This window comes from Bombus terrestris, chromosome 9, assembly GCF_910591885.1.
Source record: "Bombus terrestris chromosome 9, iyBomTerr1.2, whole genome shotgun sequence".
Lineage (NCBI taxonomy): Eukaryota > Metazoa > Arthropoda > Insecta > Hymenoptera > Apidae > Bombus > Bombus terrestris.
In genome coordinates this window covers 15,930,685-15,956,623 of record NC_063277.1, presented here as the reverse complement: position 1 = coordinate 15,956,623, position 25,939 = coordinate 15,930,685, and the positions used below count along the sequence as shown (strand labels likewise).

The 25,939-nt window shown below is 35.2% G+C and overlaps 4 protein-coding genes across 5 annotated transcripts; all 4 read right to left on the bottom strand.

Annotated features, from left to right (window-relative positions):
- Nucleotides 1–473: 473 nt before the first annotated feature.
- On the bottom strand, nucleotides 474–17,571 carry LOC100645528 (pinopsin). Of its 2 annotated transcripts, XM_048408946.1 has the most exons (7): nucleotides 16,942–17,571; nucleotides 16,508–16,694; nucleotides 14,714–14,808; nucleotides 12,176–12,286; nucleotides 10,455–10,714; nucleotides 9,757–9,872; nucleotides 474–8,929 (listed from the first exon to the last, which is right to left on the bottom strand). In XM_048408946.1, exons 2-7 carry the CDS (start codon nucleotides 16,646–16,648, stop codon nucleotides 8,723–8,725), a joined length of 930 nt encoding a protein of 309 aa, XP_048264903.1. In that variant the 5' UTR covers nucleotides 16,649–16,694; nucleotides 16,942–17,571; the 3' UTR covers nucleotides 474–8,722. The 2 variants fall into 2 exon arrangements, with proteins under 2 accessions (XP_048264903.1, XP_003397947.1); XM_003397899.4 differs by having other exon boundaries at nucleotides 16,508–17,571.
- Nucleotides 17,572–17,714: 143 nt separating this feature from the next.
- Nucleotides 17,715–19,665, bottom strand: LOC100645639 (proteasome subunit alpha type-3). Its single transcript, XM_003397900.4, has 4 exons — nucleotides 19,503–19,665; nucleotides 19,331–19,413; nucleotides 18,758–19,149; nucleotides 17,715–18,112 (listed from the first exon to the last, which is right to left on the bottom strand). Exons 1-4 carry the CDS (start codon nucleotides 19,521–19,523, stop codon nucleotides 17,844–17,846), a joined length of 765 nt encoding a protein of 254 aa, XP_003397948.1. The 5' UTR covers nucleotides 19,524–19,665; the 3' UTR covers nucleotides 17,715–17,843.
- Nucleotides 19,666–20,576: 911 nt separating this feature from the next.
- On the bottom strand, nucleotides 20,577–22,801 carry LOC100650565. The gene is made up of 4 exons (XM_012312104.3): nucleotides 21,879–22,801; nucleotides 21,330–21,441; nucleotides 21,087–21,276; nucleotides 20,577–20,798 (listed from the first exon to the last, which is right to left on the bottom strand). The coding sequence occupies exons 1-4, from the start codon at nucleotides 22,053–22,055 to the stop codon at nucleotides 20,654–20,656; spliced, it is 624 nt and encodes a 207-aa protein (XP_012167494.3). The 5' UTR covers nucleotides 22,056–22,801; the 3' UTR covers nucleotides 20,577–20,653.
- Nucleotides 22,802–23,398: 597 nt separating this feature from the next.
- LOC105666088 (odorant receptor 4) lies at nucleotides 23,399–25,657 on the bottom strand. The gene is made up of 6 exons (XM_048408492.1): nucleotides 25,454–25,657; nucleotides 24,778–25,232; nucleotides 24,453–24,539; nucleotides 24,230–24,352; nucleotides 24,003–24,161; nucleotides 23,399–23,455 (listed from the first exon to the last, which is right to left on the bottom strand). Exons 1-6 carry the CDS (start codon nucleotides 25,599–25,601, stop codon nucleotides 23,399–23,401), a joined length of 1,029 nt encoding a protein of 342 aa, XP_048264449.1. The 5' UTR covers nucleotides 25,602–25,657.
- Nucleotides 25,658–25,939: the final 282 nt, after the last annotated feature.

Here is a 25,939-nt window from a genome sequence, read left to right as displayed (position 1 = left end):
AAATCGAGATATCGCAGGATAGAAGGTTTTTTAATCAGTGGAAAGTAGAGAATATAAGAGTTTGATTTACCGCGCTGTTAGGATTATCAATTCGTGAAAAGTGAAATAAAAGTGAAAGATTGCTTTGCATCTTGATATACTATTGCAATATTCGAGCATTGCCCTATCTGTCGACGTACTAGGCGTATATCACTGAGTCATTTTCTTATATTAAGTTAGACAAATGTCCGGCTGGGCAAATTGTAAGGTACAAATTAAATAATAAAAAAATAAGAAATTTTCTTACGTTTAATTTTCAAGGTAAGAAATAAGATAGTCAAACTCGAAGATGGTATCCCGCTGGGGGTAGCCATCCACGTGTTATTTAGCAATTAAGTTTGAAAAATTTACCAAATGTCCAAAAAAGGAAAAATTTGTCTAGGTACAGCTCGTGTACCAGCTTGTTCCCAGTACAATTTTCTCATCGACCGAAGAACGCTGTATTCTTTTTTATTATCTCCAACAGAATAACGACAAGTTTATTATAAATTAGTAGAGACAACGTATAAGTACATAGGAGCTCTTCTCGTTGATCACTAGCTTCTCATCTCGTTTATTTATAATTTACATTTAATATCAGAGAATAAAGAATATCGATAATAAACACGATAAAAGAACAATTTACTGAAAGATTATCCGAGCTCGTTTAGGAGCGTCTTCGTTAATCATTATTACCATCATTAAGTAGTAACGTAATATCCGTTACATTTTACGACGACGATTCGCTCTGCTATCCTAATTGCATATTCTTTATAAAATTCTACCCCTTCGGCGAAACAGTTTCTTTTAATTCCAATATACTTTCTATACTTTCGAACAGTTGTTCATACCGTTTCCAGATCTTGTTACACTTTACAGTATCAATGTTCGTTAAATGTCAAGAACGTTCATCTTTGATCTTCGTTTTAATATCATTTATCGTACATTATTATTCGATATCTCGCTAAACATGCGAAACAAAACGCTTTTATTAAAATTACGATTCCATTTAAAATGTATAATTTAAAAAACTTTGTCTCTGCATCGTTCTTTTTCACGATGCGATATTTTATTTCATTTTACCTCTGATCGATTATTTCACGTTTTATTTCATTAATATTCGACGACGGAACGTACTATTTGTACGACAAACGGAAGTAATTTATCAATTGTAAATATCGCGAAGAATAACACGTTTGCGCTCTAAGATTAAGTCGATGGCAAACAGAAGTACATCTCTCTGATCGTTTACGCTTGCAGATATTATTGATGTACGAATATCGCAGGTATTTCCGACGTTTATATGCGGCTTCTGTCATCGCGAATATTATCTTTTCGTCGCTGTGGAATCTTCGAAACAAAATCGCTGCAACCTTCCTTCGATAGTTGCTCGTAGAAGTTGCTTTACAATTTAAACGACAGAGCACGATGATTAATTGAACGGCTGGTCGTTTCGAGGCCACAAATTCTCTTCGAAGATGAACGAGTAGTATCAACGAAGTGGACGATACTTACAAGTGAAAGTTGAAGATTTGACGAGTAAATCTTAAGATGCGATTGTGCAATAGAGTAACGGCAATTTTTTACCACGATGACTGGACGAATTAATATGGTGATTTGTGTGGGATCGGTGAGAATGTATTCAGCAAATAATGGGTCTGTCAGAAAGGAATGTTTGATAGTCTACCCGTTACAAGTGTCAAACTGTGTCACACGGTGTAAAATCTTTACAACTTACACGTTCTTTACAACAACGCATCTTTATACAAACATGAAGCTTAATCCGTCGAACGTTGTGATTTTCATTTTGATAGAAGAAAATGGATCGTACGTAATTCGATAAAATAATATAAAATGTTGCGCATCTATTATTTGCTTATTAAACGAAAGAAACTTTCCGGACGATCTATCAATTTGCTTCAGGCAGATCTGACGACTCTTTAAAGGCAAAAGCGAAGAAACAAATCTCCGTGGGTTGCGAATTTTGAAGCTAAAATAAAATTCTACCGCCGCCTCCTACGATTTCCAAAAGTTCTTACTTTCTATTTCCTTTTTGACGTCAACCGATAAACCGAAATTAAACCTCTGAGATTTATAATTTTCGAAGCCCAACGATCCGCGATCTGTGTACAATAAGAAAACAAAATTGTTTCCAGGATCGAAGAACGCTGTATTCCTTTTATAATCTCTAACGCAATAGCGACAAGCTTATTATAAATTAGCAGAGACAACGTATAATCGCAAAACGAAACGTGTAACGCTCAAGTGGAAAAGAAAAATTCCTAGAGTTTTTCCAAGTTGCATAATCACGTTTTAAACCGATACAAATACGTGGAATATGATCGTGGCCGGTAAGATCACGATTGATAAGAAACTAGATCCATGTTGACTTGTTGCGTTCGTTTGAGTAATTGGAATTTGTACAAGGAATGTTCCGCTATACGAATAATCGCGAATAATAATCATACGTTTGTGCGAACGAATTTATCGATAGGAGGATAAACCAGGACACCCAGAAACTTGAACGCTTGTTTCAAGTCTCGAAGGACTCGAGTTTCTCTTTTATAATTTTCTTTTCTTCGAGACCGGGTCGAATTATTTTTACCTGTGCCAGACGGTCGAAATAATTGGAACGCTCTCGTATCATTGGAAGTAAAACGTCAAGTATTCGCGATTCAAATATTTTTATTTACTTTCCATTTACCTTAACTGGTATTTTTAACGATTTATATCACCGTTCGAAGCATTGTAAAATACTTGGTTCCGTTTAGCAGAACGTATTAGATATAAAGCAGAAACGAAATAAGTGATTTCGAATATCTGGTCGTTTAATTTCACTTTTAACAATTTTAATCTAATCTAATCTAATCGCAGTTTCGAGCGATCATCAGGCTTTTTATCAACGTCGCAGCAACAGCAATATAGGAAATCGCACAGGTGCCAATTCGATGTCGTACAAGTTTTATTAAATTCAATTCAAGAAATAAGAAGGTAGGAAACTGCTGGTGCATATCATTTTGAAATAATTCGACCTCTCGATACTTTTACCGCGTTCAATTCAAGCGACAGAGACGTAGGAATCCAGAGAGAAATATCGTTTTCAGATAAAATTCAATTTAAACGACAAGAACGTAGCAATAGTATTGTCAAATGCGACGAACGTATTTTTATATCAAGATATTCTTTTCTAGTCGCGAAGTAACATTAGAACAAACAAACATGTAATTGCTACGAGTTCGCCTGCGATCTTCTTACATTTACCTACATTTTCCTATTCTTATATCGAGAGCAACGATTACGAATGTTAAATGAGCGAGACCTAGAAACTTTCGATCAAAAATTATGAAACGTAGAAATTTTTATACGCGACAGAAAAGAAACTATTTTATAGAACGTATCAAGCATGAGATAGCGTTTTGCGAATCGTGGCGAAATAAAGAATTAGGACAAATTTCACTGGTTCGGTACCGTTACTCGTTCGCGACCGATTTGCTATCGGAACAGTTCGCTGCACTGTGGCCCGTCCCATATCGAAACCACCGCGTATTACACGTACCGTGCATATCGATTTCTTTCACGATCGATGCGTGTCTCAAGTAGAAAAACATCCTCGTGCTATTAAATCGCGCGTACATAAAAATGCGTGCTATAAAATATTTGCGTAAGTTTCAAGGATTCGACGAGGAAAAATTCCTTAAAAGTCACGCTCGCCAACCACTTTGTTTTTATTTTTCATTCTTACTCCACGTTATTCCTCTGAAGAAGATGAAAATCAACTTTCTGACTCTTTTAATGGTTTACGTTCTCATCTACTTTTATATAAGCAAAAGTTTTATTGAGACCACTTCTTGAACGGAAGCGTAGGGCTGCGCCACACGTTTCTTCAACGAGACTTGCTTTTTTAAGCTGTTACGAGTTGCTCCAAGTTGAAAGCACGCGCTCCATGTTTTTATTACCTGAGAATTCTCGACACTTGGTAAATCTTGCAGGCAAAACTGGTTTACCTGCTCTAGGAGAATATAGATCCTTGTAACATAAATCTCAGCAGAGTATTACAGGCGAATTAATCGACTAATTAAACGATAAATGTCATATTTTCGAAAAGAGGTGACGCGGATTAATCGAACAGTCGCAGAAACCAGATCGTTCTCTTTCGCAATTATTAGTAAGTATTGGCACTACTTAGTTGCCAAACCAATATTTCTGACTTCGATCTGCGAACTTACTACGCATAATCTGTCGTTTCTTAAAAGGTGCAACCTAACAGCATAAGAGAATAACGTAAAATAACGTACTGTATAACGCGTCCGTGTATTAGTCGCGTAATATATCCTTGAAACTTTGAATTCGCTGTATATTCCAAAGCTATAACAATCTACGTTGCTTTGTAACAATTCAATCAACCGAATCGATCCACCAAAAAACACGAAATATTTCTTATTTCTTCCTTTCGTGATGAAATAACTAACAAGACTGTCGTATATCGAATCGAATCGAATTGGCCACAATTTACCATTGGATTTCTAGCGATCGATCAAGTCGCAGTGCGATCTTTTCCGTGGTCCACTCGGTAAGTTCCTTTCACAGCCATTTATATCGGTAAATTACACTTGCTCTGAAATCGCCTTTCATTTGTCAAGTTTATGGCCTTGTTCAACGAAAGAATAGAAACCCGCGTCTCTTAACGTGGATCCTATTTTCAACAACTCAGATTTCAGAAGCTACGTCAGATTCACCGTTCGATTCGTTCGCCATTCTTCTGCCTCTTTTCTTCTATCCTAATTGCTTCCCCATCGATTTGGTTAACTCGTCCCACGTAAGATTTAAATGTCAGCAAATGAAAGTATCCCTATCGAAAAAATTCGTTCTTCTTCTTTCGTTCAAGAGAGATTCTGGCTCGTTGACAACGAAGACCTTTTCTGCGGGTAATTCTTCGCGTTTTATGGCCGTCCCGTCGAAACGGCAAATTGTACCTGTTCTTTTGGTTAAAACGAATTGCTCCTATTGAAGACGATTCGTTACGAAATAGTCAAGTATTTTTCTATAAATCGTTTGGCGGAACAGGAGAGGATTTGATACAAAATTCGTGGAAGACTCGTTACAACGGTGATGATATATTTTAATGGTGAATACGGAATATTTCTTATGCACGATTTGATGCTTTTGTTCGAGAAAATTATTTCTCCTTTATTTCATCCATTTGCTTCTTTTTCCATAAAGTTACTTGCCCTTTTAAACAACGTAGACTAATTTTTTCTTAACAGAATGAAACGATTATCCGATTGAACATAGAAACTTATCGATTCCTCTCATCAACTACCTCTTTCCATTCAACTCTTCTCGCATGTTTTCGTGTTTAATTGTAACTTTTATCCTTGCATCCACTCTCGAAAAAATCGCTTCCCTAAAGGATCGACACTGCTGTTCGAAGCAGGTTTCTCGTCGAAAACGAGTCTTTAATCTAAAAAAAGGCCACTTGCCTCGACTAACGTTTATATCGCAAACGCTCCTTTCGAAGCTATCATTTTTTAATTCTTTTTGGCTTCATCCGCATTCGGATCTGGTTCCAATCGTTACGCCGTACAATGCGGTATGCGGTGGATAAAAATCGAAATAATCGTCCGATTTCGATCTTATTGTACGACGATATCATCAGTCTGTAAATAAGCGATAGAATTGTAGACAGTAATTTTCCCAAAGATCGACGGAAGTTAGTAAAAATCGTTTCTACCTCAAAATCTAACGCGATTACTCGTGTATCCGATCTGCGAACGTGCGAACGAATGTGATCAGCGAATTCTGATTTTTGTCTCCAATTCTCATTCCAATGCCGTACGTACTGTGCACTGACCCGATGCGATCGTTCTTTAACTCGCAACGCGCTTTCCTACAAAAATATCTAGTTTCTACGCCTTCGATCCGTGAAAGAATACTAAAAATATATTTCGCAAAATAGTTACGGTTAGTTGTTTCTTATTATACAAATTTTCGATGGTAAATCGAGGAAAACTTTATGCGTTAAAGATACGATAAATAAAACCGACTTCGCAAGATAGGAATTTCATTCGTAGAAAATTCAACACGGGGTAGGATTATTTGAATCAGCTGAAAACTTAGCATCGAACGTTGCACGGTACGATCGGATTTATTTGTTATTTAATAAAATTAAGAGAAGATCAACCACGAAAAAATATCGTTTCTCTTATCGAAAGACGAAAAGCAACAAACAATAGAGAAAATTCAAAATTTGTAAGCTTCTGTGTAAAATTGTTGTGCGCGATAAAGCTTCCGGAACAAATAGTTCCTCGTTCGTTAATCCCACGATTCCTATTCTTCTCTTTCTCAGACGACGAGCACGTGTAGCAGTTGCCAAGATTTTCTTTGGCCATCGATGAAGTATTACGATCACGTGCTAAGGATGTGGCAATAAAAAAACCAAGATCCAGTGTCCCATTTCGCCGTGGCTTTTGCTTTTATTCGAAACCTGTCTCACGGCTGGCCGTGCAACTCGTCGTCTCGAACGAATCTTCATAGTCGCGAGACTCTGGCCAATTATCGTTGCGTAATACCGATCGTTCTTGTGAAAACGTTCACAGACAGATTACGCACGGTATCCATTCATTCCTTTTCACTCTTCGCTCGAGTCGTTACACGCTCGATTAATGGAAATCCTAGTCCTGTTTTCGCTATCTTGCCATAGTCGCATCGATACGATCAACCAACAAGACAATTATCTATCGTAGTCTCAGTCGTGGAATATCGGAACGCGCGTTTTCAGAAAATGCCAGGGAAAAATCCTTTTCTTCCATCATCTGCGGTGTCTTCGTAAACTGCGTACTACGTACGTAAGCGTAGAATATGTGAACGCTCGCTGCAGGAAACTTTTATGTAGAACTTTTACGTTGTAGAAAACATTTTGGAATTTTATTAACGTTGTAACGACTACCTTCGTTGTATTAATAAAATTTCAAATCAATCTGGAAATTTGTCAAATCAATTTGTCGCAAATATATATTTAGCAAAAGATTAGTATACAGCATAAATAATCATGTTGGGCGTATAATAAATGTCAAACGATCCTACCGAATATCGAGGCTTATTCGGCTGTTTTGTAATTTCTAAAAGATACACGCGTGCTTGCATTAAACATCTTGTGTACTTTCCGTGTACGTTTTTACATTTGTCTCAAAATTTACCAATATAATCACGATATCCGTATCTCACGATGCCAGCGAAATTTCAAAATGTTTTACGTGACACGCGATATTAAACTTAAATTAATTCGATTACTTTCGTGAACTACTGTATGTTCTTTCGCCACGATTATAATTTAATTGAATTTAATTTAACGTAATTATATTTGAAGAAAAATAACGACGATATGGGAGAGCGTGCAGATATAACTGCGATTAGGATTTCTGATTGAATTTGAAATTACATATCTGGATGGGTCAATCGCATCGTACGCAGTTGCTTCAAAAAAGGTTTGATTAGCGACGTTGAATTTTCCTCGCGATTTCACTTTCGCTATCTTGCCATAATCGCACGTGTTACGAATCGTAATACAGATACTTCGCAAAGCCATCCATAATGATTCCATCGCGACTGGAACTCGCAAGAGGAATTAGAAAGAATAACAGCGCAACTATCGCTATTCTACGAGCGTAGAGTCTCTTTCAATGGAGAACAGAGAGATATGATTGTTTATTGGCTATTTTTATTTGTAAATTATAACGATACGTCTGCTTTACGATCGGTACTTAATGAATAACGTAATTGCGTCGTTGCTCCAAGCTTTGCTTTTTCCTCCCAAATTGGTTTTAATTTACGACCAATTCTCATTTTATGGACTTAAAACATGTCGCGTGTAATACAGATTTTAAATGAAGTTTAATCAAGATTCTTATTGTTTCTCTCGCTGACATTACGATCATCCCTCTTCTCGTTTATCGCGCGATTAACAAGTCGAATATGTTGAAACGTGGCTTGCTTGAAAATTGTTCATTGTGACATTTGACTCGAATGAATATCCTTCTAACTCAAATAATTCTATCTTACTCTACTCGAATCTTCGGTGTTTCTTTTGTTCGGTATTTTAGCAATTTACCCGCGCCAAAATACATTCAAACTACCTGCTGCGAATGATGTCGATAAAGAATGTCACGCTGCGCGAAACCAAACCGTAATGAAATTCAATTTTTCTTATTCGCATGTTTCATTACACGATCGATCTTCGAGAGACACACTGCGACGTTCACCGGTGGGAGCAAGCAGCCAAAAAAATTCACGCATCAATTAACACATGGCAACGTGCGAGAGCCACGAAGACTGCAAAAAGCAAACGAAAATACTGGAAAACAAAGGAAAAGAACGCGTATCGTTTGCTTTTCACCGCGATCTTCGAAACTTCCACCAGGTGTTAAGATCCTCGCATCGAAACGAAAGAACGTTTAGCGTATCCCGGCAAAATTCAACGCTGTTCTCACGACTAATTCGATCGCAAAAACAAAAGATCCGCTCACGTACGTGAATCCGTAATCGGATAAGCAAATCCAGCGGACGAAAAGAGGCGAAAGCAAACAACCAAGGGGCAAGAAGGAAGAACCACGTTGTTAAGACGACTTATATTCGATGGTTCCACGATTCATCCAACATCTACATAGCTGCAGACATTTATGGCGTTGTTCGATAGAGATAGTAGCCCTCAGTTCCTTTGCTCTTGTCTGTTCAACAGCGTCAACGCGGTGTTTTGACTGTCTGGTAACGAGGATCTCGCGATTCGTACGTCGAAGATCTTCTTCAGGGAGCGGGGAAATTGACTGTTTAAACCTGCGTAGATTATGGGGTTGTAGCAAATGGAGGATTTGGCCAATAACGCCGGAAGCACAGCTACCGATGCCGATGGCTTCGCCTAGAAAATTGATCGAAGATTTTGTTAGAGTAATTTGTTGCACCGTCTCTCGGTCAACGATTTCTATTAGCTGCGTAATAAGTTTTGTCGGCTGTTGTATCGTCTACCAATAGCGTTGCGATTTCTAAATAAATTATCATGGACGTGATTATATTAAAAAACGAAAGATTCTTAATTAAAGGAATTATTATGTTTATGAGATTGAAAGTTCAAACGACAAGTTAACTCCTCTCTTTCTCTTTCTCTCTGTGTTTCTTTTCCCAGTTAATCGTCACTGTTAAGCGTCGATGGCGATGTTCAGTGCTAGGTTCGGCGACCAGTTTGAAACACAAAGTATCATCGAATACGTACGAAACGAGTGACGATATTTACCGGCCATCGTTATGGCGCTGCGTCTGTTAATGGCACCTGCTGGTAATACGAAATTATAACGAAATACTTTCACCCTACATGTATAGATATGCAAATCGTTCACGGTGTACGAACAAAGGAAGGTGCATCTCGTATCGCGTGCAACGATACAGCTTTCTCAATTTCAGCCGATCTTACAAATTAATATGAAACTGCAGTTGATGGTGAAGAAGCTCGTAACACGAGTTTTCGTGTTATCTCAGTTTTATCAACGAAAACTTGAATTTTACATCGCGCGTTAAAGGAAACTTCGCAAGAACAAAATTAGAAATTGCTCGTCTGATAATATTAAAAAAAGATGTATTCAATAAGGTCGATGTAAGAAATAAGAGGAAGTTGTAAAATTTTCTGCGTGAAGTCATGGAACTGTGACCACTTTACGCGATTATACTCTTGGATATAAATTTACAACTTACGTCGAAATATTGTGCGGCGATCGCAAGAGCAGCGTAAGGCGACCAGGCGAGCAGGAAGGCAGTTATCATTAGTGCAACCATTTTCGTGATCTTCGCCTCGCGTCTTCCGCTTGCGCCTGTGAAACAAATTATTTTCGCGCTGCTAGCGTGAGCAACGGAAGTATGGCTCTTTCACAAATATAAAAGCCAAACTACAGAAGAACTCTGTCCGTATTAACTTCGTTTATGTATTTGAAATTTTATCATTTAGCGCTCAATTAAATAGCCTTCCCTCATTTATTTCAACGAAAAATATAAAATATTATCGTATAAATGAAAAATCATGCATATTGCGAGCATCGGTTAGCTGCTGAGGCGAGTAAAACTCTCATAAAAAGAGGACTAAAGAGAAAACACCCCACTGAACTAACTAAAGAAATAAAATAGACAAACTCGAAGATGGTACCCTACTGGGGGCAGCCATCCACGTGTTATTTAGCAATTCAATTAGAAAAATCTACCAAATGTCCAGCTGGACAAATTGTAAAGTACAAATTAAATAAAAAACAAATATTGAGAGGAATTCCTATTGTACGAATCGCTTATCTGCCGACAAGTTTACATAAACGAAGCTTTACTGTAATTCCGAGTAGATTTCGATCAGACTCGATCAGATCTTGCAAGCTTTTAGAAAAGATTCCGGTCAGAAACTAACTTACCTGCTCTCTTTCGCACTTTTCTCAAGGTCACTATAATTGCCACGTAACTGCTACTGATCACCAAGACGGGGATGATCAGACCAAACACGAAGAGGAATGCTATGTAGCTGTCGCTTTTGGTAAGAGGGTCGTGGACTTCCCAGGACACGCTGCAAGACACGTTTCCTGCCTCTGGACCGTAACTACCCCAGCCAAATAGTGGTGGCAGAGAGAGGCAAAGTGCATAGAACCAGACGAAGATTCCAAGCGTTATCGCATGCCTGTAAATTATAAGGCAACTTATCGTCAACGTGTATAATATTGGATTGGCAGTCAAGTGATTACGTATTTTGTCATTAAATGGCATTGACAAAATCAGCAATTATATTTGGTATATTATTTAGTACAGTATTTATTTATAATATTTAGTATATCTAGTATAGTAGGTAATTGCATAGGCGATTCAGAGTATCTCGAGAGTTAGCCTCTTTCTTTATTTTTAAATAACTTGGTAGAGAAATAAAAAATTCATTTATGCAGAATAATCACGGAAGACACGTTACACACTATGTAATCGATTAAAGTTTCAATATCGATGGGAACAATGTTGGAAATAAAAATCTCCTTTTTCTAAGAAACGCGTATCACGTTTTTGCTTGGCCAACGATTGTCGGCAAAAATTTTCGCGTTAGAGGATTACTTCGTTTACGGTCTTCAGCGAAGTAATCGTGGTTTGCGGCCAGGAAGATTTATTTTCTCCTTTATCATCGTAGCGTAAACACTTAAGAACATTTCTCTGTGCGTTTTCTTTTTCATCGTCGAAACACCATTCTGTCTTAACGTAAGAGTAAAAAGCTGCACCTTAAGAAGCGTCTAAAGAACGGAGACTGACATTGTTAATCCAAAATTGATTAGAAGATCGGTAAAATACCGTTGAAGCGATTCACGCGGATTTTTAATCTTGAACTTATCCTCTAGAATCTAGAACGACGTTCATAATTACACAAGCAACTCTCGCGGGTTATTAAAGAATGCTGCTACTTTACAGGCTCGATCCACGACGTGAAACATCTTCGCTTCGAACGTTTTCGTATTCGTCGAACAGTAGACGACGCAAAATGTTACAAATTGTTAGAAAAGGCTTCTCCGAATTTCTGTAAAGAGACAAGAATCTTCGTAAGATTTCCTCAGCTTGCGATACAAATTTTGTCCACTATAAAGTTCAAAGACTGCGATCGAAAGTTATTTGGCGAGTCTCTGTCGAGACATCAGAAATTCTGATCTACGAAGCTAGTTGTTCACTGTTATGCTTTTTATCTTCTGAATATTTACAAATTAGTAATTATTATAATATAAAATATTAGTTATTATAAAACGCTCGATTCGTAAGATTGATCCGAAAAACTATAACTTGTAATTGCAAGCGGAACGAACGATCAATTCGCCTTCGCGTTATCCGATTCGACATGCGACGTATCTCGGCGTGTAATTAGACAGAGCAAAGAAAAGCATCGTGTATTACGCGGGATCGAGTGTTACGATCCACTTCTTCTCTACATTGTTCACGTGCACCTGCGTCGCGACGAGTTGAGATTTTCGGAGCGGAACGTCCGTCGTGTTGCTCCGCGATTCGACTAACAAAGTCAAGGCCACTTTTCTTCACCTTGACGAAATATATACACAGTTCTTTCGAAACATCTTTGACTGTCAAATAAAGTAAAAGTAAATGGAATCATTCTCACCTTATGGACAGAGCTTTCATCGGTCTGGCTACCAGTAACCACCTTTCAACGGCCATTACTGTCAAGTTGCCGATACTGGCGAACCCCAGAGTGGACATGAACCAAGCGTAGCTTTGAAAAACCAAAGAAAAACGTTGTTTCAATGAAATTCTAACAAGCCAAAGATGTTTTCTTAATATCAATCATTCCGATCAGGAGAAAGCGGGCGAGATGTTAATGAAATTTATGAAAATTGTTAGATTTGATTTCGACCTGGGACCTTTGGCATATTTTATTCTATAAGTATCATGGGAACTTGAAATTTTTATAAATCAATATTAGTCGCGTTATCGCAGTCAGAATAATATATTATTGCAATAAACCATTAGTAAGATCAATGAAACTTTAAAGTTACAATTCTATCAGATACAAAAGTATCGTCAAAAAGCAGTAAGATATACGAATAATTATTGTTTCACCAGTTTTATTTTAAACTATAATCTTTCTACAAACTTTTTATGAACCTATATTTGATCGAGGGCTATATCTTTAAAATTTTATTTATAAAATATGCCAGTATAGTTTTAGAGAGAGGAACTGGGACATCCTGTATGACGACGTCAATTTTGGACTACAATCGTGTCGATTTACATTTGCCAACTTTTCACTGGAAATATCCGTTTATTCCCAATTCTCTCTCGGACTTAGACGTAACATTGTTTGCTTTTATCATTTACGGTTTCCACGAAGAATTCTTTGAAGGTTTGTTGAACGTTTAAACGATGGCAAACCACGAAACTCCACTTTGCGGTAGGTACACCGTGCGCCAGATACTTTCTCTTAATTTCGTCGTCTCGACACCATATTTAATGACCTGAAAGAGACACAGGATTTTACGAGACCGCGACACAGCCAACGTTTCATCTCGTTAGAACGAAACTCGTCCATTCTACGAATCCTGAAGAATTATTAGTTCCAGGGATAATTATACGTTCCGTTAACGAGGAAAACACTTTCGAGCCTCGACGATTTGAGCTCGAAAATATTTAATTTTATCTTATATTCCACATTTATACTGATGACAAGTATGCATGTATTAAGATATTTATATATATAAAATTGATTATGTTGTAATTGTAATAGCTATATCCAAAGATATAAAAATATAGAAAAATAACGGTAAAAGCAGTCGTTGAATTAAACGAATTAAAGAGTTAACGAGAGCAAACGAAAATGAAATAACCAGCAACTGAAAAGATGGACCAGTCGATGATAAGTACTTACTTGGAAGAAGATGAAAGTTAACCAAATAAAATAGGCGATAATTTTTCTAAACAGAAAAGAACTCGAATAGACTAAAGTTTTGCAGAATTATCTTACGATAATTAAGTTTAACGAACCGCATCTTTATCGACGCACGCTCTTGAATGATAATTACATTCGTGACGATAATGAGCATTAACGTATTAAATAAATGGATTTTCCGTGCGTGCTATTGAAATTCTACGAGGGAAACGTGCGTGACAGAGAATGTCACAACATTCACACATTGCGTTTGTGCTTGGAAGTTTCATCTGGAATACAAGTATTAACATAAATAGTACTTCCTTCTTCGTTTTCCTTGGATATTCTAATTCCTGTGAACGATTATTCCGTGCAATTATTTTGCATAAAAAAGTGCTGTATCATAGAGAATCAGTGAACAAAACTTTCAAATAAACGTAGAGAAATATTTGAATGAAATGAGTTAACTAGATGAAAACGAGTTATTCGTTTGTAAAATCTTCATAATTAAATACCAACATTGGCTGGAATTTTAACGTTGTAAAGCAATCACGTTCCCAATGGAGATGGAATAGAAGAGAGCAGAGAAGGGCTGGTTTCGTTGGCCGTGTTTCGGCTGTTCTATTTCCAGAAAAATTTTCCTCTTTCAATGGTAGCTTTTGTAGCTTCGTCCGTTGCTTTGCAAGCTCGTTAAAAAAAATGGCACAATTCGCTCTGTACGTACATGCCTACCAATACTGACACAGTAGCGTTGGATCTGTCACGACAAAGAATACAATTTTTCCTTTCACCAAGGATCGCGGAGTGTCGTTGCTATTCCACATAACAAGAAATTTTACCGTATTCCGTAAATAGCCGATATTGACGGTGTAAACTAATTATAGCGTAAATCGAGGCAGCGTACACTAATCGCAATTCTGTAATGCGAATTCTTTATCAGACATTTTCACGTTTGTCTTTAATTTTCAACTGTAAACCATGGGGAAAACAATTCTACTCAGCCATTAATTTTCAGTAAAAGTTGCCTGAGTTTCTTTCCGTTCGTTGGAGTCAGCCGCTTTAAACGGCAGCAAGAAGATTACATTTATCCGAGATTCAATTATTCTCTACCGCGAGCAACCACGATGTGCATCGCGATTACAACGAAAGCGAGCAAGAAAAGGGAATAATAGAAAGATTATTGGTTCAGGATGAAAGGGAATATCGTCTCGTATGTGGTTGATATGCCTTTGGAGAAGTTTCATGCGATTATGTTTAATAAACGATAAATTATACCAGAGGCACATTTCGTAGCTCCAGTACCATCCGCCTGTGATAGCAGAAATCATCGCAACAGGATTTCCAAACGCAGCCACCAGGAAATCGCCAACCTGAAGTAAAAATTGTCCTTAAATTATTCACGTTGAATTCTTACTCAAACGGAAAGGAACAAATGTGTAAAACAATTATCGCATAAAACGAAATAAAAGAAAAAACAAAAGGATCAGAGATCTTTTGTAATTTCAATTTCCATTCAACACTCGTATTCAATTTCACAATGGGAATATTTCCGACGATATTCGATGAAAACACGGTGCTACGAGGGTGCCATTAGAGGACTGATTGACACAAACGACACGGAAAATACCGTTCTGTTGCGGTAGATTCCACTGTGAAGTCCGTAACTTTATAAATATTCACACTCTCCTATATTTTTTTCGATCGTTTCGTATCTCCAGCTCGCCGAATAATTGTATCATGAAAGGAAAACAGACAGACGAAAATTAAAGTTAAAAATGTGATAACACGAAAGCTTGCCGTGTGAAAGCTCCGCGAATTTTATCGACTTAATATTCTAAGGTGGATTCTCCTTTCCAGAAGAATTTCTTCTAGTCGCTTTCGTTGCTAGAGTACGCGCAACTTCATCTTCCTCAACTATAATTCCTCGAATTTCAGAGCTTTCATCCTCTTCTCCAGCCTCATCCCCGGGAAAGGAATCAAGATTGTATGGAACGTTCTTACAAAATTCAACAGAGATATAAATCAATGATGCGTTAATAATTCTGTAATAAAATTAATTGAAAGGACAACATTCTTCGATGTTACAACTGAAAATGAAAGAGTTGAAAACATCAATTATACGATGGAAAATTAATGTACGCGAAGCTTCGATTAAATTAATGCGGTAAATCGATGTGACGAGAATCGATTAAAATATTTTTAATAAAAATCTGAACTACGTAAATACTGGTTTCCAAATTGCTCGTCATAGTTTCGGTTAAAATTCTCCCGCGATTGTAATCTAAAACAATAGAGAATAAATTTATTCCACAGATTTGCCAATTAGAATTTTCGATCAACTGAATCTTCACTTACCAATTAGTCAGAAGGTGGAACTTCATAAAAGCAATCAAATTTACGATAATTCCAATAACTGGATAATAATTTGATTGGTTTTTAAATTATAAAAATCCAATCAAGTTATAGGTATATCTAGTTTCGTATGGAAGAGAAAAGTAAACTATTGATTCATTTGCATAATATCAAATTACACAGTTTCTATGTGAATAACGTAGTGTGTAACTAATGCGTCTACTTAGCACCGCGCTAAAGAGTTGCATAGAGGCGCGATATATAGAGACGTATAAATTATTCGCATCCACGAACCTTAACATCTCCTATGCGAATTATACGACTGAGATTTCACATAAATACCTTTAACGATATTATCCTCTCTCATTTAAACAAAAAAACAAATAAAATTTTACGAGTAAACTTTACAAATTATGCAAGAGGATACAGGTTTTGAAGAATTTAAAAAATTGATTTATGTAGACCTCTATTTTATCACAATACAATTTTGGAAAAGTTAATAGATATCTGTCGACTGTAATTATGAAGAAATAATTTCTAAATATCGAACCAATTAATATTCTTAATCATTCCAAAATGAATTTACTAAACTAAGAGATTTACTAAACAAGATATTTCATCATCTATAAATCATTCCTCACAAACTTCAAAAATCAGTATGAAAAACGTCATAAAATCAGCTAATATGGTTTCAAGAATTATTATTTGATGTCTTACGACAAGATTAACCAGGATCACGTTGACGGGTGTCCACAGTATCTGCGCGTCCTTGACGATCACGATCGCCACCAGAAGATTCATGGTGAAACCAAAAAATCCGATAAATCCCAATGCGATCGCTGCAGCGACGTACACCATCGGACTGACTTGATCCTCGGCATCGTAAACGACATTGTCCACGGTGCTACGATTCAAGGACATTCTTCCTATATTTCTCTGCCTTTAAACTTCTACACTTTTCCGTTTTTTTTTCTTTTTTTTTTTTTACTACCGACACGAAAAAGGGGAAAAAGCAAATGAACAAACACTACGTGTCGATTGAACGCGTTAATCGTCGGATAGATTACGTTCCTTTCTTCGAAGTGGCGCAAGAAGCGGACTACATGCATCAACCAAAAGCAGTTTATGACTAAGTTTCAAACTGTACCTACCCTTATATAAAGCCCGGATGAAACTACCCTTTCCTCCGGCTGCACGTACTCTCTATCAGTCGCCGTTACCGGCTAAAACCAACCCTCTTGCCGGCAGGTAGAAACAGCATGCGCGAAACTACAGCAGCAACCCCCGTTCAACCCCTCGCGGTTGCCAGTTTCATTCCATTAGGATGAAATCAACGATCACATGGTCATATTGTTTTCAACCTCTGGTCACTTGGTGCACTTAATTGCATTGGGTAAGGATATTCTCTCTTGAGGATAGATGTATCATGATGGAAACTAGGTGATGAAAGAGCTGGAGATCTGGTTGGAAGTACAATCCTGAGAACTGATGCTGGAATCGAGTTTGTTTGGATTCTGTTATATTCTGATTAGACAAAGTTCAAGTTGGAATTATGTATAAAGGAAATTTCTTACAAATTGCTAAGAATTATTTTTTAAGCAAACTTGATTTTGTTGTATTGTATCCTTTGCGTCAAGTAGAGTACAAAGAATCCTTTTTCCATAGAAAAAGATTTGAAAATCCAATTAACGGCAGGGAAAACCGTACTCGTTATTTGTGGATTATTGTGGATTACAGGCCTCCGATTGTTTACAGAACTTACATTTAACGAATAGATGTGTGATGCAGGATTTTTCACGAGCAGATTAAAAAGTTATGTCACACTGTGGTAAATTGATGAAAGAAATCCATAACATTCGTTTGTAACACATCGAGAGATTATGAAACTAAATGATGCTTTATATTAAAAAGAGAGAATGTGCAATTTTATAAACAACAGACAGTATTCTTTATTTCACTATATCAAGGTGACAATAAATTTGTTGCAGTAATTTGTAGGTATTTAAATTATAACTTACAATATAAAAAGTATCTTTAAGACTATCGAGTCAATTTACATGTCTTCCGTGTCACTGTCTGAATCTTCTGCCATTGCTTGTTTCGCTTTTGCCTCAGCGTCAGCTTTTACGTCCGCCGGTATGCGCTCGTGCCTTCCATTCGTATGTTTACCAACCCAGCTCATTTCAAGCTCAAACTGCTTGTCTTTTAATTCATCGTGAACAAGATAAATTATACGTGCTGCTTCTTTTACTAATTCATTGCAAGTCATTTCAGATAGTTTCAATTTTTCAATTTCCGTCTTTGCAGACTGTTTTGCCTTGCCTATAGAATGATGTATTTAATATGATGCTTTACATATATACATCTGATTATTTCTATAAATATCAGAAATTCGAAAAATATTTCAGATGATAGTTGTTTGATTTCATAGGGAAAACTTAATAAGATATATCGATTCTTTTTTTACTTTCTTATTTTTCAGAGATTTCAGTAACAACTTTTTAAAATGAAGGTATACAATTCCTTATACACCATTCGATGCATACTTTAATTGTCTACAAAAAAGTATTAATGTACCTTGATTGAAAAATGATTAGTTTGAAAGATATTTTAACTTTACTTTTGTAGAACTTATCGTATGAAAGGCAAGGAAAATATAAACATAAAAATGTTGCGTTGCCTTCCCTTGCCTTTCATACAATAAGTTTTACAAGATTAAAGTCAAAATATTTTTCAAATTAATCATTTTTTGACCAAAGAATTTTAATATTTTTTTGTAAAAAATTAAAAATTGTATCCGATGACATATGAGAAAATGTATAACTCCATTTAAAAAAAATGAATTTCTTTAACTAATAATGTAAAAGATCGAAATATCTATAAAATATTTTTTTACATTTCTGATGTTTATAGAAATAATCATATGTATATATTTAAAATGGACATATCCTATATATTTATACATACCAACAGCACAACCATAGTACCCATATGAAACTCCAGAAGGATCTATCATATACATAGTTGGGCCATCGTGTTCATATGCACCAAGTATTACAGAACAGCCATATGGTCTGACTGCCGAATACAAAGTATACGCATGCATATACATAGAAACTCTTTCATTTAAGTATTTCAGAGGAATACCAATTCCATACTGGGATTTGTAGCTGGACGCTTCTGATCTAGCGATCTCCACGATCTGTCTGGCATCGGATATCAAACCAGAAACTGCCATACCAAGATGTTTATCTATATTGAATATTCTTTTATTTGTGCCAACTTCATAAAGCTTGGAAGTAACTATCTTTTCCACAGCAAATACAATGCCATCTTTTCCTCTTAATCCTATAACTGTTCTATAATCAAAGCAATATAATTTTCAAATAAATATTTTAAACTATAACAAAAGTTTATAAATTATTGAAAATTCTCTGTATCACTGCAGTATCTTTGAAGTCTTGCGAATGGTGTAGATAACCAAACACGCAAAAGATATTTTTAAGATAAATTGACACATAAAATTATTTGAACACTCACCCTCCATTTTCGACGGCTTTTTGCGCATATTCCACTTGAAACACACGTCCGTCAGGTGAAAATTGAGAAGCAGACAAATCATACTGAAAATCAAAAGGAGGTTATATTTTATTATTGTTCATAACTAATAGATTATCACAGTTTCTTTTAAATTAATACACTATATATTTACCCCTGTGCCTATGGAACTCATTTTTCAGTCAATCGTAGTTATAAGTACTGTAATACTATTACAGGCAAAAATTGTTTATACGCACAAACGGCGTGAATAGGCGAAAATCAAAACTTGATCGTCAGTATGCTTCATTAGGATAGGTTAGTTGTCAAACTGCAGAACTGACATCTGGCGGCGAACACGAAAGCTTTTAGTTTTTAAACGACTGTGATATTGACGCGTTATTTCTTTGTCGTAAAAGTGAAATAAAATAAGAAAAATTAGGTAAATCAATGTTTAATGTTTTAATTAAATATCTCGTTATGTTTAAGATAATGCATATTTTGTCAGATACCATTGTTTTTACGTTTTTTCAATTAAAATAATCTCTAGGAAAGGAATGCTAGAAAACATCAAGATGGCGCATATGAACACGAATTTGAAACTGCGAAGTAAGATGATAGTTTTGATAGTTTTGGAGAAAGTAATATGTTAAAATTATGCAGATATACTGCGTGCATATTGTTAGTAATAGTTCAAGCTTTATGATACATGAATCATAAAATTCTACATATATCTATATGTATAATGATAATGTTACACAAAAGAAATATCAAATTAGACGTTTTCTGAAATGGTTTAACTTACTATATAGTTTGAGGTGAGAGGGCAAGGAATATTACTATATACAATAGCATATCAAATAGATACAAATTAAATTACAATAATTGAAGTATACTATATAGTATATAAAATATGTAGGTAGTATAGAGATGGAAAAGGTTAAAGTATTGTGGATTAAGCGTTTGAACCAATAAAATAAAATTTTTCTGCACAATCCGAATATTTCACGTTCAATTCTCGGTGTACCTAAGCACTTCGATTTTTACATTGTCAGAAATTAATTATATAAAGCCCAACAATTATTGTAACCTATGACGTTATTAAAAAAATGATCAATTTGTTTAAAAAAGGATAATTGATAGAAGTCAATTTTTTCAATTGACACTAATTATCAAATTGACAAATAACAAAAGAGAGCTTTATGGACAAATGTAATAATTGTAAAAAATTAAAGGAGTCATTCAGAAGCGTACAATTTATTTTTGAGAGCATCCAACAAATACTATAGGTTCTTCCAGAGTGTCAATTATTAATTCAGTATATTTTCATTTCCCTTCTTCCTTCAAAAAATTCTTAATATTCTCTTTCTTGCAAGTATATTGATGCGGGCAATTATCTGCAACACCATGTTCGATGGCTTTTCGGAATTCCGCCATTATTTGCTCGTACTTCCCTTCAATCGACGAACCTCTGAAAAGTAGACACAATTATTTTTAAAAATTGTAAACTGCGAATATTTACGTATATTTATGCCTTTATGAACACAATTAAAGAAATGGGACCTGAATAGAGATTTATTTCATGTACTAAATATTATGTATAACAAATACTTTACTTTGTATATTTTATACATTTTTGAATATTATATGCATTCTATTTATTCTTTGTATCTTTTTTCCATAAAGGCATGAAAATTCATAGCCTTGTGCTAGGCGAACTAAAAGATATATTTAAAAAAATTTATTGTAAATTACGTACTGGGGTAGCAATTTTATCACTTGGATGATCATTTCTGCAGCTCCTAGATATTCTTTCGCGACGTGAGGTTCTTCGCAGGCTGCTCTATACAGACAGGTATCTCCCATCAAGTATCCTAATGCCAACGTAACTTCAGCTTCGGATACCACATTTTCTGGAAATATATTATTATTTTCAATATTTCGTACGTCTAAATATAAGAAAACATTGTTCAATTTTGATGATTGTTTCGATAAAATACACCTTCTTCCAAGTCGCGTCCTTTGTAACCATGATGGCCTAGATATCCTGCTCCAAATACGACTGCTTTCAATACCAAAAGTAATAACAAATTTGATAAATTCAGATTCAATACCTGTAACAATTGTAACGTTAAAAATTAATACTTCATTTATTCTTAATTCGTTTATTTTATAATTTCTGACAAAATTACTTCAGTATGTTCTGTTTTGTAACAATTTCTGTTATCATTTTTATGCTACTATATAAGATATTTCTAATCAAAAATGTTGACACTACGTAGACGAGTATTTCACAAATTAAAATTAAATAATTTCAAATAGTGCAACACGAGGTATACGTGTTTGCTTCTGAAGCAGAGGCGAAATCAAAGATTCCATTTAGAGAGTAAAGATTGTCCAAGTAAAGATTGTCTTTACTTTCTTAAATCGAATATAAATGTATTTGGCGTAAGCTAAGGTGCGAGAAACACCTTGTATACGATATTAAATATGTACATAATAAATATAATTCACTATTATATTTATAATATATTATTATATGATGACATACCTGACTACTAGTCGAGGATCTTTGTACAAGCTCCTTCGCTATTTCCATCAACATAGAAACCCCATGCTTCTTATTACTTTGTTCCTTAAGAAGCTCTTTATTGCCTTCCATGTTTCTAGCAATAACCCCATAACTCACTAATCCCATGATAATCAAAATCTTCGCATTTAACATCATTTTCTGCCAACTTAATTTAATTTCTCACCATATACACAACAAACTGGACCTTTTGGTCAAACTAAAAGTATCTCACGAAACAAATAAAGTACTAATTATAGTCGAAATTATCGTAGGAACATTGTACAAAGAAAAAATTATTGTAAATTCTCGTGTAAGAGAAAAGTCGTGTACTTCGCGACGTGAGAGGAACTAAAGTAACGTCGCAGACGATGGGGGCGGTGATTTTTATAAGGTGACGTTTTCTGTTGCCAGCAAACCGTACAGCAACCGTTTATTTTTTATCTGCGCGCATCAAAGAAAACTATGGCCAATCTCTCTTTGTTTTCACCCATTGTGATGGTGTTCCATACACAATTGTTAATAACGTTTATTAGCCACGCACCATGCGAACTTTCATTCGTCAACGTTGACGGAAATAAACGGTGAAAACTCTTGCAAATAATTTCTACAGATTTTCTTCTATGTATTCTTAATCGTTATTCTACACAAATAAACAATTTTTACTGACTAACAGATTTCGGATTTCCATGGATTTATGGAAATTTTGGAAATGAGAAATTACACGAAATGCACCTGATACAGTACAGTATTCTCTATAATATCCAGAAAGTAAAACAATTTTTTATCCAAGTCCTATTTCCTTAAATGATATTCATGGAAATATGAATTTGTTAAAAAATTCGCGGGCTATTGATTCAGAATTTTCTTGATGATTCATTGTATTATATTTTAGCATAATTGTATTATCTATATTATTTTTATATTATAGCATAATAGCAGTAACACCATTGCTTTTGATTGTAGCTACTCGTGATGGTATACCAACTGTCATCCATTCGCAATGTGTCCAAGTTTCCACTTCAAAAAGAGCGCATAATCGATGAGAAATAGGGAAAATGGCAGTGGACAATGATGATATCTAACAGGAGCAACACTTGTAACAAAAGTACCAGCTGCGGTTACGGTTCGTAGACTGGTTAAATATTCATCAATAGCGTGTCTGCGGATCATCTGTAAGTAGTCAACTAGAAATAAGTTTAAAGCTGCTCAAGTATCATGCACCCAAAGCAAAAAGAAAAAAAAGGAAAAATGTCGATGTGGAGAAAAATGAACGCAAGAAGAAAGAAAAATGTTTCGTCAGAAAATATTCGTGGTCTCGAGGAATCTTGTTAATAATTAATAATTTGATTACTCTTTACGCTGTCTAATTTTTCATCTCGTCTGTTACTTCTTGTTGCTTTGAGGCATAATTTATCATTTAGAGGAATATATTAAAATTTTCTTTTCGTAATACTTCTTTTATCAAGTTAATGGACAGTTGTAAAATTTGCAGAAGTATATTATTTATTTTTCATTGCGTGTAGAACAGAAACATATCCCATCGAGGTTTTTAAGACCTGAACACAAGAAAAAGAAATTGCTCTGCATATGTTTATGTAAATGTGAAATGTCACATATGTATATTGTTCTTTTTTATATTATTATTCGTTTTCACAGCCCAGACGAAGGATTTGGATTACGTGTTTTTCTAACTCCCACACATTCTCGTATTTCTTTTAGAATATTGTTCTATTGTTATCTTAAACATATACATACATCTTATCTTATATCTGAACTAAATCTTAAATGTATAGGGCGTTTACGGATTTATTGGCCAGTGTTTTCTTGTAAATTGCATATATTAGAAAAAAGTGGACGAGGAAAAAGTTTTATAGTTTTCTATGACCAGTATTAGAGTACGTAACAATTTTTAATATTTTCAGAATTTTTCAAGAAACAAGAGTGACCTCCAATTTTTGAAGCAGAATGCTGTACGTTTTTTTATCTCATACGAAAGCGCATGTCACGACGAATTTATCGAATGCACATTTCAGTTTTGCTAATGACACGCTTGCGTTATAACACATTTTAGAGTAAATTGTATTATGACTCGTTCACGCTTACCTGAGAGAATAGCACTAAAGTAAAGGAACAAAATTTGCCTGCTGTAATTTTTAAAGGTGAAGCCCTGGCACGACACATGATAATAATAAGCCATCTTGCATTCTTGGGAGGTAAATTATACCATTCGGCATTGTACGCCGTGTTAGCAATTTCTGCACTCTGAAAAAAATTGCAAATTTTAATTACCGAAAACATCGATTAATTAATTCTTCTTTCATAAAAGGTACCTCGGAAGTTAGTTTTTCGCCCATGTAACAATATAGGAACAAATGCAACATCACATAAACTACGTATATCAGCAGAAACGAAAGTTGCAAAATCATGTATTCCGTCTCTTCCTCTCCAAATGACTATAAATTAAATGATGTTAAAGATGATGTATTTATTTTAGAAAATTTGTTGATACTTTAATACGATATACATTTGGAAAAGGTATGCTTTTCTTCGTACCATAATGACTTGGTAAGACTGAGAGCATATCTGAATGGTGCAACTCAGCATTTGAAGAAGGAGCATCATGTTGAAAGAATTCTCTATCTTGTTGGCAAATCTTAGATATGCATACGACATGATTAATTATTGTCAGATGGAAAAATTATGCATTTAAGGGTTAGAACAAAGAAAGTAAAAGATGGACTTAGAAAGATTTTAAATTCTAGAATTTCAATTTCGTTAATTAATATCTCATGATTCTTCTTATTATAATTTATACTCATCACTGTGCTTCTTCCATCTTTTTCGCTATCTTCAACAAAAGAATAAATTTTTTAAATACGAACCTATTAATATATTCATGCTTTTGAATAATTTTCTGCAACTTCTTTTCTACATCTTTCGTATCGTACGATTGAATCTTCCGTAAATCGTCTCTCAAATTGGAAAGCTGTCCACAGACATGAAAAATCAACAGAACGACGAAAGTATCTACTGCTGTGTACGTAGTGGCCGCATAAAAAGTAGCCATGAATTGACCGATCATTGTCAATTCGTAATTTGGACTGATGGTAATGTTGTAGGGGAAATAGCCACGATAGAACAGCATGTTGTCACTGTATCTCATACTAAACAACCGTGCAGGCACAAAAGCGAGAAGGACAATGTTGGCCATCAACGTGCTTCTTATTGTAGTCTTTCTAGTGATCCTTCGGATGTTCACCATTGTTTCTCGTTCGGCTTTGTCCGTCGTTGTGTTCCAGTCATTAGCCATGCACTTTACCAAAAACTTTAATGCTTGCAATAAGAGAAAATGGCAGATAGAGTACATCTTGAGAGTCCGTTTTGTTTGACAATTGGAATATGATTAAAGAATATTGTAGAATAAAACGTACATAGGTAATAGAATATAATAATGTAGAATAATAGAATAAGATTTATATAGTTTATATTTGGCAATATTCTTACTGAAAAGAAACATGATAAATCCTTACTTGTTAATTTTCTGAAATGCTTACGTTTGCCTTTGATCCACACAGCCATAGCCTTCATAAGTGAAATCGTGGTAGTAATATTAGTCGAAAGATTCTCGATCACCAAGTTAGAGTTACCCGCGATTAACAAAAGATTAATAGTTTGTGGGGCACATGCGAAGACCACCATCATTATGAACGGTAACAGAACGTGATAACTGGAAGGTCGGTTCCATTTCCTCTCTTCCGGCCAGATACCCATAAACTTTAGCATGTGATAGTTCCAACCGTACACATAGTTTAAATCTATGTTTCTATCTATCATAAATAGGCGCTTAATAAATAATACTGCATGCCAATAATATATATATATAACATTTCTTTTCTAACTATAGTATTCTTCAAAAGTATAGTCTCCATTTTTTTGGTATTTTAAATCTGAATTATTGTTCATTAAAAAATAGTTTTTAACCGCAAAATTTAATATACAATATTTCTTTTTCCGTTTGCGATGTATGTATATTACTTAAA

Coding starts and splice junctions, on each gene's coding strand:
- LOC100650565 (XM_012312104.3), bottom strand. CDS start 22,055: ATGATGTTAAATGCGAAGATTTTGATTATCATGGGATTAGTGAGTTAT. Junction 21,442..21,878: donor GATCCTCGACTAGTAGTCAG/GTATGTCATCAT, acceptor CAATTGTTACAG/GTATTGAATCTGAATTTATC. Junction 21,277..21,329: donor AGGACGCGACTTGGAAGAAG/GTGTATTTTATC, acceptor TCTTATATTTAG/ACGTACGAAATATTGAAAAT.
- LOC100645639 (XM_003397900.4), bottom strand. CDS start 19,523: ATGAGTTCCATAGGCACAGGG. Junction 19,150..19,330: donor AAAGCCGTCGAAAATGGAGG/GTGAGTGTTCAA, acceptor CTTTGATTATAG/AACAGTTATAGGATTAAGAG. Junction 18,113..18,757: donor GTACTATGGTTGTGCTGTTG/GTATGTATAAAT, acceptor ATCATTCTATAG/GCAAGGCAAAACAGTCTGCA.
- LOC105666088 (XM_048408492.1), bottom strand. CDS start 25,601: ATGATGGTGGTCTTCGCATGTGCCCCACAAACTATTAATCTTTTGTTA. Junction 25,233..25,453: donor TGTGTGGATCAAAGGCAAAC/GTAAGCATTTCA, acceptor TCTTATTGCAAG/CATTAAAGTTTTTGGTAAAG. Junction 24,162..24,229: donor GCGAAAAACTAACTTCCGAG/GTACCTTTTATG, acceptor AATTTTTTTCAG/AGTGCAGAAATTGCTAACAC.
- LOC100645528 (XM_003397899.4), bottom strand. CDS start 16,711: ATGTCCTTGAATCGTAGCACCGTGGACAATGTCGTTTACGATGCCGAG. Junction 12,287..14,713: donor AGCTACGAAATGTGCCTCTG/GTATAATTTATC, acceptor GGTTTTTCAAAG/CTACGCTTGGTTCATGTCCA. Junction 8,930..9,756: donor TCGCCGCACAATATTTCGAC/GTAAGTTGTAAA, acceptor TCAATTTTCTAG/GCGAAGCCATCGGCATCGGT.